Genomic DNA, 19,485 nt, shown 5'->3' with positions numbered 1-19,485 from the left:
GAGAAAGAGAAAAAAACACGTGACGAGTTCTGGCTAATGTAGTAACAGCTCGATTTCTACAACCATGAAGAGATGGCAGTACAAGGCAATATAAATCTGTGTATAATTGAAGTTAGTATCAATGAAGTCGTTACAGCGATCCACGCACAAAAAATTGAGTTGCATCGATCGCCTCAACGTTTGGAGCACAAAAAAAATTATTTAAAAAAAATAGCATGGTAAATGATGGAATAACACCAAAAATTCATAGTATTGAAATTATGAGCATATTCATTCGAGCAAAATTTGCTTTCCCGAAATTTAAAACGTCGCAAATGAATAATTCGCAAAAAATCAACACTGATGGAAGTGTTTTATCTACACAATTGTATAAGCATTAAGCAACTGCTGTAATAATTTAATCATTATTATCACTTCCGCAATATAAAAAGGAACTCTCATAGTATGGTAGCTTTGCATCGTATACATCTTTTTTCTTGTATGAAATTTTTTCCACTTTAATGCAGATTTCGACCAGAAAATGAGCAAAATAACTTGGTTGTTTTAGGTTGACAACGTCACAAAAAATTTTATGCTCCAAGCTTAAATCTGTGGGTAAAAATTACAATATAATAGTGTCAGTATAAAGGCAGTACAGATAAAGCTATGACCTTCGATACGAAAATTAGTGTAGGTCAAACAATTATTTGTTAACGCACAACAACATTGAACGAAGAGTCAACTACTCAGAACATAACAAAAAAAAAACTTTTTTCTATTTAAATCTCTACGAATCTATTGTACATAATGCAAATGGAACTGCATAGAATAACGAAAAAGAGATGGATGATTAGGCGTTGTATGATGAGGAGGAAATCTGACCACCATGGCCAGTCCAGTTGGTGTGATGGAATTTGCCAGGGTCGGTCAACAATTCGTAAGTGTGGGCTCCGAAGTAATCGCGTTGCGCCTGGATGTTAAAACGTGAGGTATTTAAGTGTCTAAAAAGGCAACAGAATATCTTACTTTTTAGAGAGGTTTTCAATCACATAACACAAAATAGCCGTAAGTGTTAGCGAAAATAATTCGGAGAGGTAGACAGTTGTTCTATAAATTTGGTTAAAACATGTAAAACTTTGGGAGAATAAACTATGCGTATTACGTATACATTGAAACATACATTAAATGGAAACAGTTGACAACTGACCTGGATAAGATTAGCTGGGAGAGTCTCGGATCTGTAACCGTCGTAGAAGCTCAGGGCTGTGCTCAGGCACGGGCAGGGAACGCCATGAGTGACCGCAGTTGAGACCACGTGTCGCCAGCCAGACTGAACGAGAAATAAGTGTTTCCGCATTAGAAAAGTGAAAAACGCCCAGAAGAATATAGGAATCAAACGCGTATAGTCGTTGCCCTTTCTAACGGTTTTTAACAATTCCTAAGTTAAGAATGTTAACGGTGATGGAATGTTATTTAAGATTATATAACTATTATATCAAAAAAATAAGCTCAGACTAACAAACGTTGCTATAACTTAAACTTGATCATATCCATCATCTGGAAGACGCAAATGCCATTGCAATGGTGCTTGCGGCATTGCTCGTCATTCCTTGTCTGGTCGTAAGAAATTTTGGTAGGGACATTACATTCCGGGACGTACAGCTCCGCTTTTCAGGCCACATTGGCAGGGTCAATTGCCAATATGACCATTTTAACGTTTCGCAACAAACTTGCTTTAAAAAAAACCTTAAATTACTTAAAAACCAACTTTACTACTCTTGTGTATCTATAACCCGCAAAAACTACAATATTTTTTTAATTTAAAAAAAACGCAGCCCTTCTAGTATGTTGGATAAGCCAAATGCGGATGTAGTTTTGCATCCACATGATCTAAAATCCCTACATTTTAGGAAGCAAATTAAACATCATACGAAAAAACATTGCAGACGTGGCCTACGATTGCAGACCACCGAAACGCTGAAATGAATTACATATTCTCTTTAAAGTTAACTCACATCAGCTTTCTTTATCGCTTTCTTGAAGAAATCGTCCAACAAGAGATTTGTCAAATCTTTTCGCTTGTCAAAAGCTTCCTTAATCTTCCCCAAGAATACACTGGTGACGAAATAATAAAATCAATCACCAACATTCAGCAGAGATATCACTGACTGACAACCAACCAAGATTACACTGTATCTTGAAGCTGCAGAAGACCTGTTTAAATCCGGCTAGTTTAATTAGTGAAAATAGTAGAATTGTCAAGGTTAATTAACAATAACCTTCTCCCAGTTAGGAAAAATGTTTTGCCTAGCTCCTGCTGGCTTGGTCAGTGGAATCGTCTGGTCATCGTGACGATTCCAGTGTCACCACTACGATGTTGCATTGCATGAAGCAGCTGATATTATTTCTGCAACGTTGCCGACTCCAATTGCATAACCCCAAAGCGCAGGACATAGCCAAAATGTATGGCTGTTCCGGCGGGTCAATTGCACTCTTGATTATAATTGTGAAATTGTACTGAATTTTTGTAAACGTTGAATTTGCGTTGTTTCTGTGTTCTACGTGACGTGGCTTGCCTGACTACCAAGACATTTCACTTCTGATTATCGCGTTTTGCCGTGTGCCGGGAGCCGTTGTTTCTGGACACCATTTACCATTGTGTTGGCTTTCAGTATTGGTAAAGCAAGCTAGAGGAATGTGTGATTTCGAATTTAAGTTAAATCGTTAAGAATTATAAGTGTGTACAAAAATTTAGCTTTTTATCCCAACTCTCTAAATCAAGTCAGACGCAAAAAATACAAATACAAGAAATGATTGCAAGCATGGTTGAAGCACGAAGAGGAGGAATTATAGAAAAGCATTGAGCCCCTACTCTTGTAACCAATGGCGTAAATTCTTGAAAAACTAACACAAAGGCACACATTATTAAACGACCTTACAATCACTGGTATATTTGGGTTTTGTGGCAGTGCTAACTACAGACATATACGAAAGACTATTCAGGCACGTTTTAAACCTTTTAAGGATTTGCGAACTTTTCCCGTTCATTGACGTGCTGATATATCGACTCTATTGTAGCTAGTAGTACCTGTTTCATTCCGGACGATGATACAATATAATGATACAATATAATGATTGTATACAGTCCGGTTAAAATTAGGTTGCCAAACTACAAGAATTCCAACAACATTGATAAAATATTTGAAAACTGGTGTAAAGCAATTATTTTTTTTCAGTTCTTACGATGATGTTTTGATGATCAGAACAGCACAAAGCGACAAACCTTCGTATGATGCAACCTCCTCGCCACATGAGGGCGATACCACCGTAGTTGAGTTGCCAACCTTGCTCCTTGGCGGCTTCTCTCATCAGCATGAAGCCTTGAGCGTAGGAAATGATCTTCGCCGCGTACAATGCCTGACAATGGAAACAGTCCCAGTAAGCGCCTAGTGAACTGGAATGTTGTATTTTAGCACTGGTGTGCAGTTTTCGGAGGAACGTGACGTGTGGAAGCAAATGACAGCCAATCGACGACATGTGGTGATGATGATACAGTTTTCGAAAAGCTTTCTAGACATTTCGCTTAGTTTCTGCATTTTGCGGTGTACGTTCAATTTGGGAGTTGGTATATTTTTAGAATATCAAGTAAAGTTTATGAGGAGAAAGAAGAAACGCAGTTTTTATGATAATGATTCCTTATACTTTTCCCATAAACCGTTGACAGTTATTAGAAAAGTAGGCTTCGATTCTGAAGATGTGGTAAACAATAAAATCAGCACTTTCTTGGGAACTTGATTTTCTACGAAGTGAAAGAAAATCTTTGTGTGCTGTTGCCGAGCTATGTTGACTTAAGAGGGAACAACCAAGCAAACGCAGGAAGTTGTTTTTCGAGAAAGATTGTAAATGTGCGGTGACTATGTCGGATTGGTTTTATGTGATCACAATACATCAAGTCGCAAAGAAAAAGCAATAAGCACAATCAGGACTGTGAAAAAAGCCGACCGATTATGCAAACATAACGTCGTGTGACGCTTTTTAAACATAAAAATCTTCAACTACGTCATCAAAGATGAGACGTTATGAGTTCCATGAAACAGGAAGGTATAGCAATGAGTAATATTAATCATGTACAGTAGAAGCAACAGAACGTAAGATACGGTATAGTGTTAGTGAAAACTCTTTGTCCGCTAATCACTCGGTTGTATCAAAGAACAATGTTACAATCAAGTAACGACAGTTCAACTCTTGGGGTGGGTGGGTGTCGAGCAAATGCCCTTTCAAGGTGAGCTCTCCAGTTGAGCGACATAAGCGACATCATCAAATGTATGAAATGGGTAAAGTAATGATTTTCAATCTTACAAAAAAACTTCACAATGTCATGTCAACCTCGGTGAATGAGATTGCAGTTCAACCCCCCTACAAGAATCTACAAGCATCAAACCACTACGATTATCTTCATAAAAGGTGTTCCGATTGGATGGGAAAGGTTACATCAATCAACCAAACTAATTGAGTTTGCAAACCTGTTGTAAATCCTTTATGAACGAAGTTTTGTCCCCTCTGAAAGTGACTATGGGTCCTTTTAAATGAGTGGCAGCAACAACACGTTCGTCTTTGAGAGAAGAGAGACACCTCGCAAACACGGCTTCACCTAAAGACAAATCCACAAGTTACTATGTCAGTAGCGCTATTGTTAAAACGCATCTTTCTTGGTGGTAGGTCGAATTGTACATTGGTTGTCCATTTTTATTGATTTCCAAGGTAGACAAATTTCGAGAATATGTTTTGCAAACAATGAGTTGAATCTCGATACACAATTTGTACATTTCCCACACTATGGCGGCCTATTTGCTTGTAGAGAGCATGGCAATTCTAAGTTAGTCTGACGACTCTTCAATAGATGACTTACTTTAAAAAATTGAAAAAAAAATAAACAACACGTCTTGATTACTTGGACACGTAGTTTGATGTAGTTTCAATTGTTTGTTTTTAATACAAAATCCATTTGGCAATAAACGTTGACGAAATGTTAGTAATCGAAAATACACCATTTCGAGAGTACAAATCAGAAATCAACTGTTTTATTAGTGCGTTTCAAACACGGCGTTAGTAAGCGTAGATAATAGCAGTCATGAGAAAGCGTTTGATTGTTTACACTGTACACTGCAAACAATCGAACAGTGTACGTACAGTAATAGATATTGGATGCAGTAAAGACATTTCCAACTTTTACAAAGCCACAAGTCAAGGCCAATATACTGTAATTTGACATTAGATGCGTAATAAACAAAAAACCTGTTGAAGTAAGTTGTTGCAGTGGGCTGGAAATAAAAGTTAACTTAATTTGGCAAGGTTGCGATGACAGGCAGTGTGAAAAACTACGTGAAAACTCCATTCGTTACCAATTAAGGTCACTGGCATTCCTGTCTGTAACGCAGAGATCGCCGTCCATTTCCCTGTTCCTTTCTGACCAGCTTTGTCCCTTATCTTATCGAGCATGTGAACGTTGTCTGTGTCACGAAACTTCAAAATGTCGCGAGTAATTTCGATGAGAAACGAATCGAGATCACCCTTGTTCCATTCATCAAACACCTGGATTAAAATGGTTCCTGTTTTTAGCGGAAACTATAAAAATTGGGACAATAAACTCTGGTTACTGAAAGGTTTAGGTTGTTTGTCAGACCTGTTTTCTTTTCTTAATGCTTATCAGAAAAAATAAAAAAGCACTTGCAGAGAAATACTAATGAGCATATTAGTCTTACACATTTTATGATATTCGCTCCGAAGATGCGAACTGTCGTGGTGTGCGCAATGTAAACAAGGCATTAAACGCTTCGCAGTTCTCTGGTTACACTTTTTATATTACCAAAAAAGCAAAGCATAGAAAACGGAAAATGCTCAATTTTTCCGTTCATAACTACAACTTTCCAAAGCTCTAGTTTTATATCATAAAGACAAAGTAACAAATGCTGCCAATCGAAAGAAGGAAGCATCTTCTGCCGGGAACGGAAGCAGACAGCTCGACATACACCACGCATTAGATTAGTCACAGCACACGCAGTACTGATTGGAAAAAAGGATTAAGTAGGCTACATGCGTAGAAAACATTATCGAATGCAAATATATCCTGTATACTGTATATAGTGTATACACTCATAAAATACAGGCTTGTGAAAGTAGCAACTCGCACTACACCACACGTTAGAAAAAACGCACGCTTTTTTATAACACAGCCCAGTTAAATTGAACTAAAAATGTACAAAGAGAGTGCTTTTTGTTGTTTATCAAAAAAAACAACTAAAAACGGAAATAAACTTTAAATAGCAAAAAGATAATGCAGATTGTAATTGTAACAGAATATAAAAGCCAGATAGTTTTATGTAGGAACAAGGAAACCAAATTTCATTGTTTTCTCAAGATCGAGAAAGCTGTGATTGTGTTTTTCGAAAGTTCAACTTACATCTGAAATTTCATCGTTTTCCATTTTAAGAACAGTTTTCATGATGTGATAGATCTCACATATCAGCTGCATGTCGCCGTACTCGATCCCATTGTGAACCATCTTCACGTAATGGCCTGCACCGCCTTCGCCAACCTTCAAGTAGATACAGACTTAGTGTGGCCAAACATGAGTGCTTCATATGTGAGAAATAGTGCAATCCCAGTCAGCAAAAATCCGTCATTTTTACATTGATTCAACGTCTGAAGACGTTGAATCAATGTTAAAATGACGGATCTTGCTGTCTGGAATCGTAATAATACACATAATTCATACCGTGCTCCAATCAAGTGCTAACCCTGCAGCGTGTACAGTGCGAAAAACGCACAAGCGAACATCATAGGAGAAAAAAAACAAAGGTAAAATACCCATAGAGTGGTCGGCGTGTACATAAAAAAACAACTTTTGTAGTGACTTTAAGAACAATAATCTCAGCTTTCTCAGGTCGTCAGCAATGGTAATTCTGTTTTTTGAAGTGGATGATTTCATAAAACAGCAGCACAAACACAAGACCAATTCCATCTACCATCTTCTACTGAAACCAGATAGACGACAACGGAGATAATTTGAGAGCGCTCAACCGTTGGTAGTTTAGAACGATTAAATGCAATAATACGATTTTTCAGCTAGCAGAATGACTGTGATACCGTTATGCGTGAATGAACGAATTCATACTAATGACTACTTGGAATAATTCAACACATGCAGCCATGCGTGTGTGGAAAAAACAGACATACGTATTTAAAAAAAAGGACGAAAATAGGCCGATTTGCTTTAAAGGTCGCATTTAACGATCGAGTAAAAGGTGAAGTAACACAGCGCAGTATCTACGCTTTAGCGCCGAATGTAGGTTAACAACACCACTCACCCAATCACAGCAAGGTTCACCATCAGCCTTTGCAGATATTCCTTGGAAAATCGATTTAATATGAGGCCTAAAAGAGACAAGAATTAAAATCGTTGAAAAACTTGTGATAAACCTTTCAAACAAAGCACTGAAAAGTGGTAAAAACAACAATGAACACTGCAGAGCAGAGGGAAGTGAAACCCCAGACCGCGAGCTAAATCCAGTTAGTTTCACTGAGGTCCTTTTAAAAAAAAGTGGCCCGCGATATCCGCCGATATGACAAGTTTGTCCATCCCTGCTGAAAAGCATGAAGTGGCATAAAAATCGAAATTTTGAAGAGTGATGATTATGATGCACACAAAAATTGCGGTGTTAAACGCACCATGCTTCGGGTGAACCCCCAGGCATGAGGGAAGGTCCGTATCTCGCCCCATCTTCACCTCCTGATACTCCAGATCCTACAAATAAAAGTCCCTTCTTCTCTAAGTCAGCAGACCGTCGGATGGAGTCAGTGTATTCAGAATTTCCTCCGTCAATTATGATGTCACCCTTTTCTAATAGGGGTACCTGTTGTGAAAATGAAAGGCACAGAGATATCATATAGCTAAATGTTTTATAGTAAAAAAAACCTACTTTTTGAGAAAGTGACGAAATGCGTGTTAGTGACAAGAGTCGTACATCTTTGCACGTTCTAATCCGTAAAATGATGTTTAGTAAATTAACTTATCAGTCATCCCATGCCAAAATTGAATTTATCAATGTTCTTCGATATCTTCCTATTTGTTCCTCAATATGACGTTAAAATATTTTATACTTAGTTCTTCATTGGTTGAAAACTGCAGGACAACATCAATGCCACTAAACGTACCAATTTATCAATAAACGCATCCACAGCAGCACCGGCCTTTACGAGCATCATGACGCGTCGGGGCTTCTTCAATTTGCTGACCATTTCTTCAAGCGAAAATGCACCTATCACTTTTGTGCCTTTTGCTTCATTCTCTAGAAAATTCTTCACTTTTTCAGTGGTTCGGTTGAAAGCGCAGACCTGGAGAGAAAAAGTTATGTTTTATACAATAATACGAGATGATGAGGTTAAAACAACATCTATCATTCACTGTGATTTGAAAGTTATTGCGTTTCACAACAAATGAAATTTTAAAATAACAATAAAACATAATAAACTGCCTATTTTTTTAAACACACACTATACAAGTTACATGAGGTTTACTTACCACATAACCATGATCATTCATGTTAAGGATGAGATTTTGGCCCTGAAAAATGAAAGCCATCGTGAATAACGTATAAATCTCATTAAACATTTAATCAATACTTGAAACATTTGGTTAATCTTCAATGAGTGCTAAAATCCAGAAAACATGGATCTAAAAAATTTATATCTTTTTGAAAGTGGCACATTAACACATAATACAATAAAAGTAATTTTACAAATAGAAACATTTTTAACAAAGAATTGAAGCATTATGTACATTAGTTGCATCATCTCAACAGTCAATTTGATTCATAATATATTATACACGTTGCATTGTATTATGAAATATGTGTTGAAACTTACCATAACAGCCAATCCGATCAGTGCTATATCAGCTCTAAAAAAAGAACAAATTTAAAAGATGCTTATTCACAAAATAACACTCCTCAGAGCAGCACATGGTATCACCACCACAAAGTCAAGAACTTCTGAATTGGAGTAAGATGTTTATTGGTAATAAGTTTTGAAAACACAGAACTACTAATAAATGCATCAAAACAACAAAAAGAGCCATGCAACAAAACTTATATTATACCACTGTAAGAGAAATTGCACATAACATATTTGTCCAGTTTAGTAGGACCAGTAGGATTCTAAATTACTCTATAATACCATTAAAAAGTGGAATATTTCAAATCTTTTTGCAGTTTTAGCAGTTACAATCTAAAAAATAAATAATGCACACTGCACAGACACATTCTATGAGGAAGCCAAATAGAAAAATTAAACTTACGTCATGATTTTAAATTTCCAGTTCCAACAAAAGACAAGAAAAAGGTTCTAAGTAAAAGGTTTGTACTTGATAACTAAACCATGCAACCTAAAACAGACGATTGTTGTTTATTGCAATAGCAAATCAATACATTTCATTTTATCAAATATAGTTATTACTTTCTAAAACCTCTACAGCCTGTTTCACCCTAAATGGGGGATCATCAGAAGGTCTTTATTCGAATAGAATGATTCTATTTAAATATGATTCAAATTCTATTTCAAATAGAATGATGTTATTCTATTTGAATAAGGACCTTCTGATGATTCCCCTTTTAGGGTAAAACAGGATGTAAAAGTCTTAAAAAGTAATAACTATATTGGATATAATTTGCTCTGCTTGCCATTGAGCACTTTTTATACTGTAGTATTAATTGTTTACTTTTCATTTTATGTTATTTTTCTAGTTGCCAACTTTCATGGCAAAAACAAATTTTTTTACATATTCAGTGAGGCTTCATTGAAAGATTTGAAAAAATTAGAGTACATGATGAAATTTTGATATGAGGTCTCCAGCATTTATATAGCTACATATTCGAAAAGTACACAAGATACCAACTAGGCTGAAAATCACTGCTGTATATTAGGGTGGGCCGTTTTCGACTTTTTTTCGAAATTCAAAAACGGCTAGTCATAAAAAGTGGCACATGCATGAAAAAATTACGTGTGCAAAATTTCATCAGTTTGGGGGTGCATCTTCTGCCCCCGCAGGGGGGTCAAACTTTCAATTTTTTGAAAAAAAATGGGAAATTTCACTTTCCGTTTTAACATAATTTTTTTTATAATTTTTCTACTGGCTAGTTATAAATTGTAAGTGGGATGTACCCAGAACTTTCCTATGTAAAGGCATGTTCGAAGCTTAAGGTTTACTGCCCTCGCATCGACGACCAAAATGCTGAATTTTCACCAATTTGAGATGCTATTTTGTCATTGCTCAATAAACAAACTTGTCGCAAAAGGGCGAGATGGTGTTAACGCTGTACGCTCATTTATGTTCTGTCCATTAACTTTGCAGGATGATACGAATGAGGTATGAACATCAGTACATATTTGTGATAAAGAGTTACAAAAAAAAATGAATAACGTTTTGAAGTCAAATTCGAGAGGTGGGCCTAAATTTCAGCAAAATTTGGACCAAATGAAAGAATCTGCAAAGCAAAAATATTTGAAATCAGTTGTTGTAGCCTGAGTGTTCCAATTTTCAGCAATGTACTTGCCCGCAGGAAAATCGTGTCCCTGTTACAGAACAACAGTTCCTTCTTGATCAAAGAACAACTCGCATAATGGTGATTGATAAACATGATAAATCGGCTACAAAATCTAATTTTAAACGTTTTCCGAGGAGAGTCGCAAGATCAGAACAATCCCGTTCTTTACGTGAAGACCCAGGAGCAGGCACAAGTAGCGCTTTGGTTAAAACACCTTTAACTTCTTATTCAAGCTCAGAAACTTTGTCATCCAATGAAGAACGCTGCGAAGATTTTGATTATCAACCCAGTTTTGCCTTGGAAAACCCCAGAAAAAGCAAGGTTACTTTCAGTTTAGTAGTATTTGCTAAATCATGCGATCGTACTAGTATTTCCGATAGGTCTGCAGCACTTATTGATTCATCATTTCTACAAGATGCGGGAGTTGTAACGGATAGAGAATCTCAATCAGTCATAGATAAAAGCAAAGTGAGAAGAGCGAGGAAAAAAATGAGGTTTACAACTCAAATGGAAAGTAGGCCTATCATGAGCATAAATTTGCAAAGCATATATTTTGATGGCCGAAAAGATTAAGTTCTCATTTCAATGGTCATTTTACTGTAGCCAAGTGATCTAATGTGTCAATAGCTACCGGGATTCTTAAATATCTTGGATCCAATAAAATTAGCTACGATAATGTAATGGCAATTGGATGCGATGGAACCGCAATAAACACAGATCAAAAAGGCGTCGTGATAAATCTCCTGGAAGATTATTTTCAAAAGCCACTTCAATGGTTAATATGCCTACTCCATAGTAATGAATTGCCTATTAGGCATTTATAAAAGATATGGCAATACTAGCAGACCTGATAGCTTCACTGGGCCCATTATAAAGCAGCTAGCCACTGTCACACAACCAGAAGTATGGTCACTTTGTCACTTGAACTCATCTTTCTTCTTCACCAGCTATTTACCTTTAAAGAAAAGCTGACAACAGCCTCATTATTCATGATTTTCTCCATCAAGTTGGATGGCAAGTATGTAAAACCTATGTACGAAGTTCTATTCAACACACAACAATGCTCTGCAGAACTTTTTTTGAAAACTTGATTCAAATTTGGTGTAGCTCATGTCAGTGGCGGATTCAGAATGAAATTTATGGGTGGGCCTAAGAAATATCTTGGTGGGCCTTCACCAATAATGCCACGGCGAGCCAACATACAAAAACTTAGTGTTATCGGAGCTTCTACACAAAGGCAGAGTCTCCTAGGCTTCGAGTTAAAAAAGTTGGTTGATCTCAAGCGCGCTTGGATCATGTTTGTTGCGGAGAAAAGTCTCTCAACGCTGCAGGATGTGGAAGGAAGTGCTATGATGATCCTTAAAACACTGTTCATGTTCGGGAAAATGTCAACAGGGCAGCTGTCCAGTAGGACTTCCATTAATGTAGGAAAGTTGTTCCAATCCATTTTCCGTCTGATGTGTTGAATGAATACAGCAAGTTCAGCATCTGCGATCTCATTGCCATAGGCGCCGGGTTTTGAAAATTGCCGGGGGGGCAAACTTTCTAGCCGACTGATTGCTTACATTCAAAATGCTGATGTTTGTTTGTCAGCATTGATGTTTGTTTGCGTTTATCTGCCATTGTATATCGCCAAGCTTTATAATGTAGGCTCAGGCCTCGAAATTCACGGCGGACATGTCCGCCGTCACAGCATGTGGTGTTCGCGGGAAGTACCATCTAGATCGGTCATATTTGTCCGCCGAGAAACAGCACAGGAACTAGCGATACAAATCGTCATTGCATAGCACGAACAATTATTGCAATAATATATTTTCCAGCGCATTCTAGCGCGCATCTAGAAAATGTGAATACTGTATCGCTTAGCTTCCATTTAAGGAGGAAAACTTTCGATTTTTACGTTGCTTCAAGGATTGATGACATTGAATCAGCGTAACAAAGGTGAATTCTTTGCTAAGAATCGATAGGAGTAGAGGTACTTTTACAGTATCACGCGCAATTTAGTTCAAGCTTTACGTCACAATATCTGGCTTTGATCTCCGAGTAATAATGATACGGCAAGGTTGGTTACTAAATTAGATTATACGAGTAGGCTATTACAGCAAGATGCAACAAAATTTGTTAAGTTTTGGTATTACAGTAAGAAAGAAAAGACCCAAGGAAAATTCATTTTCGCTCACATGACACGCAAAAATAAACTTAAAGAAAAAAGCTGGTGAAACTTTGCACAGCAGAAAATAGTAGTGTCATTGTAGAAAATTTCCGACTCCTGCCCAAAGCATTGTGACGCAATAAGCCACACGACCTCGTTCGGTGGAAGTTAATCAGTTATGTGACGTATTGACCAGCTACATGGCGCTTTGACTCTTCAAGCGCAAGTCGTTGGTCTGATGAAGCCTTTCAGAGTGACTTTACTGATTTTTTAAAAAGCCTTTTAAAACCGTAGTTATAGTTCTGAAATAGCGAAGATTTATTATCAAGATAAAGTGATTAAGCATGAAGATCGACGGCTAAAACTGGTGTGTCCGCCGTGAGACTTAATTTGTCCGCCGAGATAGCTGCTCAGACCGGACACGTTTGTCCGCCGTCAACAAAAACGAATTTCGAGGCCTGTAGGCTACTTCGAATTATATGCTAGTCACTTTGAACTTTAGCTCTTAATACGCGAAGATACTAAACTGAGCAAACTGCACCTCGTTATTGACACTCCAAAGAAAAAACAAAGCGGAAGAAATCAAGAAAAACGTTTTTCAATCATTGTTACAATGCTTCAACGGCACATGCTGGCGTTTATCAACTACCGTACTTCTGTTTCTTTTGTTATCTTAGGAGCAGCGCTCTTGTTGCAACACGTAGATCTTTTAATTGAGATCGATCCGCAATGAAGGTCAAACTAACGCAAATTTGAACTTAGAAACATTTGCTTTAGGATTTTTTTTAAATAATTTGCGGGGGGGCAGCCACCCCGAGCTAAATACATGGGGGGACGCCGCCCCTCCGCCCCCCCGGAGTCGGCGCCTATGCTCATTGCCATAGGCTACAGTGCACAAGGACCATTTAGAATGTTTTTTTTTCGCCAAGAGTGGCAGATTTAGGTGCGAAAGGGGTCGCTGCTCTCATTTATCCATATGTGTCGTCCATAAAGCGGCAGTTTAACACCGTTTCTGCCTGTCAAGAATACAGTTCCACAACGTCCTTAAACCTTAAACTCTCATTGCTCTTGACAGCCGATGTTTTTCCCAGCGTAGTGGTGACAACAGATTTGTAACACTTCGAAGGCAGCTTGCGTTCACGAGAAGCAACCAAGTTCCAGTTAGTTATTTCATGTTTTACCATCAGTTCTTTTGTCAGTTTGAGAAAGTCACCAAAGTCACCCTTCGAATCCTCGCGGAAAGTTGCATTAGGCCTATATATATATAGCTTTCAGTGTTTCAATCAGTGATATACAGACTGTCACACAAAGTGTTGAGCTCTGCAGGCCCTTGGTGGCAAAATCGATGTTTTCAAACAGTTTGCAAAAAGTCACAAGCATGAAAACAAACTTTTTTGTTTGCATCTGCTGCAGGAGCTGCTCTGCTTCTATTTTTGTTTGTCCACTGGTTTCGGAAAAGACAGCCAGAGCCTCCAGTAATACATCAAGCAACTGCAATATCTTATGCACTATCAATATCAAACAGTGATGCCACAGACAATTTTAGTGCCACTTGGTTGTTCTAGTGTTAAACATTATTATGTTTTTTTTTTCATGAATCTGACTTTGGGTGGGCCCACTGTCAATCTGGGTGGGCCTGTACCAATCAGGCCCACCCGGTAGATCCGCCCCTGGCTCATATAATGATTGTGTTTTTTATTACTTTTTTTAACTGTCCTTTGCACAGCATTTTTACAGTATGTTGTCACAATAAGTACCAACTAAACTTCTATTATCTCATTCTTGGAAGATTGTTGGTGCCTTTTTACTAGTGAATAATATACAGTAGTTCAATTGTACAATTTTTTTTTATTGCATTGGAATTTGAGAATTGCTCCAGGCATATACGCAGGGTTGCAAGTCGACTAGGCTGTACCAAATTTTGGTAACTTTGTCGGATTACTTAGCAAGTTTCCCAAAAGTTGTGGCTTAGGTACCTGATCACAATGCCATATTTATTTTTTGAAAAAAAATTGGTCTTACGCCTCCTCAATGCTTGTTTCCATGACGACGCGCCCAAAATTGACGAAACAGCCATAACTCCGGAACCACTAGAGGTAGAACCAAAATTTTTTTTTCAAAAGATGCAGAACACCCAAGTTCCTATCTGTTGTCAATACATTTTGTAGGCCTATGCGCACAACTTTTCCCAAAATTTACAAAAAACGGGTTTTAGCCTATTTATCAGCAACAACTGCAAACACAAAGCAATGAAAATGAATTAGTATAATAGCTAACATCCTATTTACGCAAATCAACAAAGGTTAAATAGTTTCACACATCAGTTAGCAAATAACACTTCTCTAAATTTGCACATTTCAGCATGTCTAGTTGTCTACCTTGAATGAAACATGAAATGCTGTACAAACAGTCAGCAACAACTAAACAACAATCGATTGGCAATATTAAGCTGAAATCTCACATTGCAACCAAAAAAGTTTAGCTTTGTACAATTGATATTGACATTCCCAGGCAAAGAACATTACACAGTGCAATAGTATCATTAATTCATTATAGAATAGAATTGCAGAATTGCTGAATACGTTTCAACAACAAACTAAAAAAATTCATAGGTAGCAATAACTTATGTCAGAAGGCACAATGCAACACAACAGGCTGTGGTCCACAGCCAATTGATTGTTTAATTCATCAAAAAACTCATCCTTGCAGCTTCAACAATAGTTTAGGTGCTGGAGTGCTGGTGTTCATGGTCTAGAAAAGACTTTTTTAGTCACTCTTTCACTAGATGTTGCTGCTCCAAGTTGAACATGTCGTAACTGAGAGACCATTTTTAACAATATTTGCTGTTGTTGCAATGAGGTGCTGCTGTTCAGACAGGATTTTACTAAAAGAAGTCAAATTTCTGACCCAGTCAGAAAAGATCACAAAGAGTTCCTGTGCTTAAGCTTGATCTATTTAAGAGGAGTCTTACCTGAAGACACAATTTTTTCAATAAATGCTCCTGGTGCCATTTCCCATGCCCGTTGGATGGCCAAAGTAATTTATACATTGAAAATTGCTTTGTTTTCGTCTTCCCTGCAGCACAATGACTTACTAGATAAACAGTTGCTGGAACAGATCAGATATTCGGCTTTGTTTTTTGTGATTTATCACTTGAAGCCTTGGTTAACTTTTACCAACCCAACTTTAGCGGCAGCTGCAGATTTAAAACTGCATCAAACACTGAGGACCGACTTAACATCCATGAAAAGAACCTATTCAACCCATCAAGCTGCAAGGATGATGCCAATGCTTTCAGCATACCTCAAAAAACTGGACTGCCATTTATTGTATTTGTCAGAAAGACTAGTCGTTTTTAGTAATGTCGTACCCATTGGTGACAAGAAGGCTATGGTGAAATATCGTTTAAAATGCAAGAATAACAAAACCAAACTTTCATTACAACAAATGCCGGTTCACTATGACACTACAACATTGGCAGACTTGATTGGTCTTTCTTGATTGGTCCTGATCCTTGGACACTGATTGATATTTTGAATGCTGACTGGTCTTTTCTAAAGACTGATCCAGGGTGTTGGAATGTTAATACATCATACAAACATGCTCAAGCCTTAGTGCAGTTACTCAATGTTGTGAATGATGCAGGGGAACGGGCATTGAGTCTAGCGCCAATCCAAAACAACAGCAAATATTGCTAAAAATGGTGTCTCAGTACATGTTCAACTTGGAGCAGCAACATCTAGTGAAAGAGTGACTAAAAAAGTCTTTTCAAGACCATGAACACCAGCACTCCAGCACCTAAACTATATAATATATTGTTGAAGTTGCAAGAATGAGTTTTTTGATGGATTAAACAATCAATTGACTGTGGACCACAGTCCACAGCCTGTTGTGTTGCATTGTGCCTTCTGACATAAGTTATTGCTACCTATGAATTTTTTTAGTTTGTTGTTGAATCTATAATGATACTATTGCACTGTGTAATGTTCTTTGCCTGGGAATGTCAATATCAATTGTACAAAGCTAAACGTTTTTGGTTGCAATGTGAGATTTCAGCTTAATATTGCCAATCGATTGTTGTTTAGTTGTTGCTGACTGTTTGTACAGTATTTCATGTTTCATTCAAGGTAGACAACTAGACATGCTGAAATGTGCAAATTTAGAGAAGTGTTATTTGCTAACTGATGTGTGAAACTATTTAACCTTTGTTGATTTGCGTAAATAGGATGTTAGCTATTATACTAATTCATTTTCATTGCTTTGTGTTTGCAGTTGTTGCTGATAAATAGGCTAAAACCCGTTTTTTGTAAATTTTGGGAAAAGTTGTGCGCATAGGCCTACAAAATGTATTGACAACAGATAGGAACTTGGGTGTTCTGCATCTTTTGAAAAAAAAATTTTGGTTCTACCTCTAGTGGTTCCGGAGTTATGGCTGTTTCGTCAATTTTGGGCGTGTCGTCATGGAAACAAGCATTGAGGAGGCGTAAGACCATTTTTTTTTCAAAAAATAAATATGGCATTGTGATCAGGTACCTAAGCCACAACTTTTGGGAAACTTGCTAAGTAATCTGACAAAGTTACCAAAATTTGGTACAGCCTAAAGTCGACATTGAAAAAAGTAGGGGATAAATCGATATCGATAGTCAAACTAAAAAGTAGAGAAATATCCGATTTCGATATTTTCCCAAAAAAGTAGAGAAATATCCGATTTCGATAGCCTTCTAAAAAAGTAGAGAAATATCCGATTTCAATAGCCTCCCAAAAAGTAGAGAATAAAGAATAGGCTAATCGATATTAAACGCAATTAAAAAAAAAATACAAATCAAGTATCTGATTTTATACCGCCTACCAGTGCTTCCTTTCTGCTCAATCATGCATAACTTCAAACAAAATGCTTGTTCTTTCAACTCCGCTTGATCGGTATTGTTCAATTATCGTTTTTCTCGCATGAGCGGCAAAATATGCTATGATATCTTTGTCCATCGTATGTTATTAAGTAGAATTAAAGGCTTGAAAAAAGTCGCAAAACAATCGAATAAAGAATATCGATTCACATAAAAAAAAGTAAAGAAAAACCATAAACAATATTGGCGGAAAAAAGAAAAGACTATGACGTAATCGATATTGAAAAAGTAGAGAATAGCGCTATCGAATAGCGATTTGGAACCGATACTTGCAACCCTGCATATACGATATATAAATTTTCATTTCCCAAAAAGCAATGTGGCCACATTTGCAGAACAAAGGTGCATGCATTTTTTACCGCACAACTGTTTTATCTAGGCTATTTAGTCAAATTTAGTTTTAGCATAAACTAGCAATGTAGTCTAGTTTTAGAAATCAACTAATTTGTTAAATGTTAACAAAAAGATTTTGGTGGCTGAACAAATTAGCAATACGATACTGATTTTTGAAGAATTTTATCAATGTCTAGTTTACCTTACTGGTTTTACCATTGTTTAATTTTACGATTTTCAAAGTGGCTATTTTTACCCAATTGTTGCTATGGTTGCAATCAAAAGGCATTGTTGCGTAGCAGATGTTGCCAGAGTTAGTTAAAGAGAGTTAAGGAATGGGTTCGAGTTAAGGTTCTAAAAGTTTGTTTTTTTTAGCTCAGGACTTCAAAACTTTCCAAAACAAGTTTTCGTTTTTAATTGCTTCAAACTTTTTTCTAGAAATGAGAGCAGCATTCCTTATCTAGCAATACTATTGCAAGAACTATAACCACTGCCTTCTTTCTACTAACTAGTACCAAGTTGATGTGTTTATGATGTACAATGCGACTTAATATTTTTCAACAATAGGCTATAAACTATACCGGTATATAGTAGCAAAAAGGTGGGAATACTTGGTTAACCAAATAAAAAAATAAAGATCACCAAGTCAGCTCCCACCTCCTCAGCAGTATTTTACAGAAAATGTTATCAATAAAAATTGTACAGAATCAATCAGTCAAGCAAGTTTTTAGTACAGCTCCACATCTATTCATCAGAAGGTCTTTATTGGAATTGAATGATTCTATTTAAATATGTATCAAACTCTATTTCAAATAGAATGATCTTACTCTATTTGAATAAGTGCCTTCTGATGATTCCCCTTTTAGGGTAAAACAGGCTGTAAAGATTTTGAAAAGGAATAACTATATTTGATATAATTTGCTCTGCTTGCCATTGAGCACTTTTTATACTGTAGTATTAATTGTTTACATTTCATTTGATGTTATTTTCCCATTCAAATTAACAATAAAAATTATATATATTTTTTTTTCCAGTAAGTAGGCTACTCAGCCACGACCAACAAGTATTAGCCTACTATCCTACTTACAGTCACTTCTCATACAATATTCTTTTAACTTCTAAGTTCTAGTACGGTACCGTATGCTATGCCACATTGCTCAAACTCACAAGATGTGAATTGTGATGCGTCATTCCCGGCATGTTGAGTTTTTTTCGCATTGTTACAATGACTCAGCAAAACCGTGACAGTCAAGGATGGGTCATTTTCAACAGAGGTGCAGTGGCTTTGACCGTCACCACTCGGTGGTGACGCTTTGACAGGTAAAACGATATCTTCATATTCCCGTTAGCATCCATCCGAGTTTCTTAAAATACTCGAATAGCCTACTCCTCAGGGTTGCCAGACTGAAATTTGAAAAAAAGGCCAAACTCAACAAGAAAAAAGGCCAAATTGAGGCCAAATAGGTAGAAAAAAGGCCAAAAATAAGCCAAACTTAAACAAGATAAAATAAGCATT

At 37.0% G+C, this 19,485-nt stretch overlaps 1 protein-coding gene across 1 annotated transcript; it reads right to left on the bottom strand.

Moving 5' to 3' along the window:
• Positions 1–79: 79 nt before the first annotated feature.
• LOC145766263 (6-phosphogluconate dehydrogenase, decarboxylating-like) lies at positions 80–19,075 on the bottom strand. The gene is made up of 14 exons (XM_082577938.1): positions 19,057–19,075; positions 9,335–9,421; positions 8,905–8,938; positions 8,561–8,602; positions 8,194–8,373; positions 7,708–7,892; positions 7,347–7,413; positions 6,440–6,574; positions 5,382–5,571; positions 4,503–4,630; positions 3,263–3,396; positions 1,995–2,094; positions 1,187–1,309; positions 80–949 (listed from the first exon to the last, which is right to left on the bottom strand). Exons 2-14 carry the CDS (start codon positions 9,337–9,339, stop codon positions 830–832), a joined length of 1,443 nt encoding a protein of 480 aa, XP_082434064.1. The 5' UTR covers positions 9,340–9,421; positions 19,057–19,075; the 3' UTR covers positions 80–829.
• Positions 19,076–19,485: the final 410 nt, after the last annotated feature.

The sequence above is a fragment of the Aplidium turbinatum genome, chromosome 3, assembly GCF_918807975.1.
Source record: "Aplidium turbinatum chromosome 3, kaAplTurb1.1, whole genome shotgun sequence".
Taxonomy (NCBI): Eukaryota; Metazoa; Chordata; class Ascidiacea; order Aplousobranchia; family Polyclinidae; genus Aplidium; species Aplidium turbinatum.
This window is presented reverse-complemented; position numbering and strand designations above follow the sequence as displayed.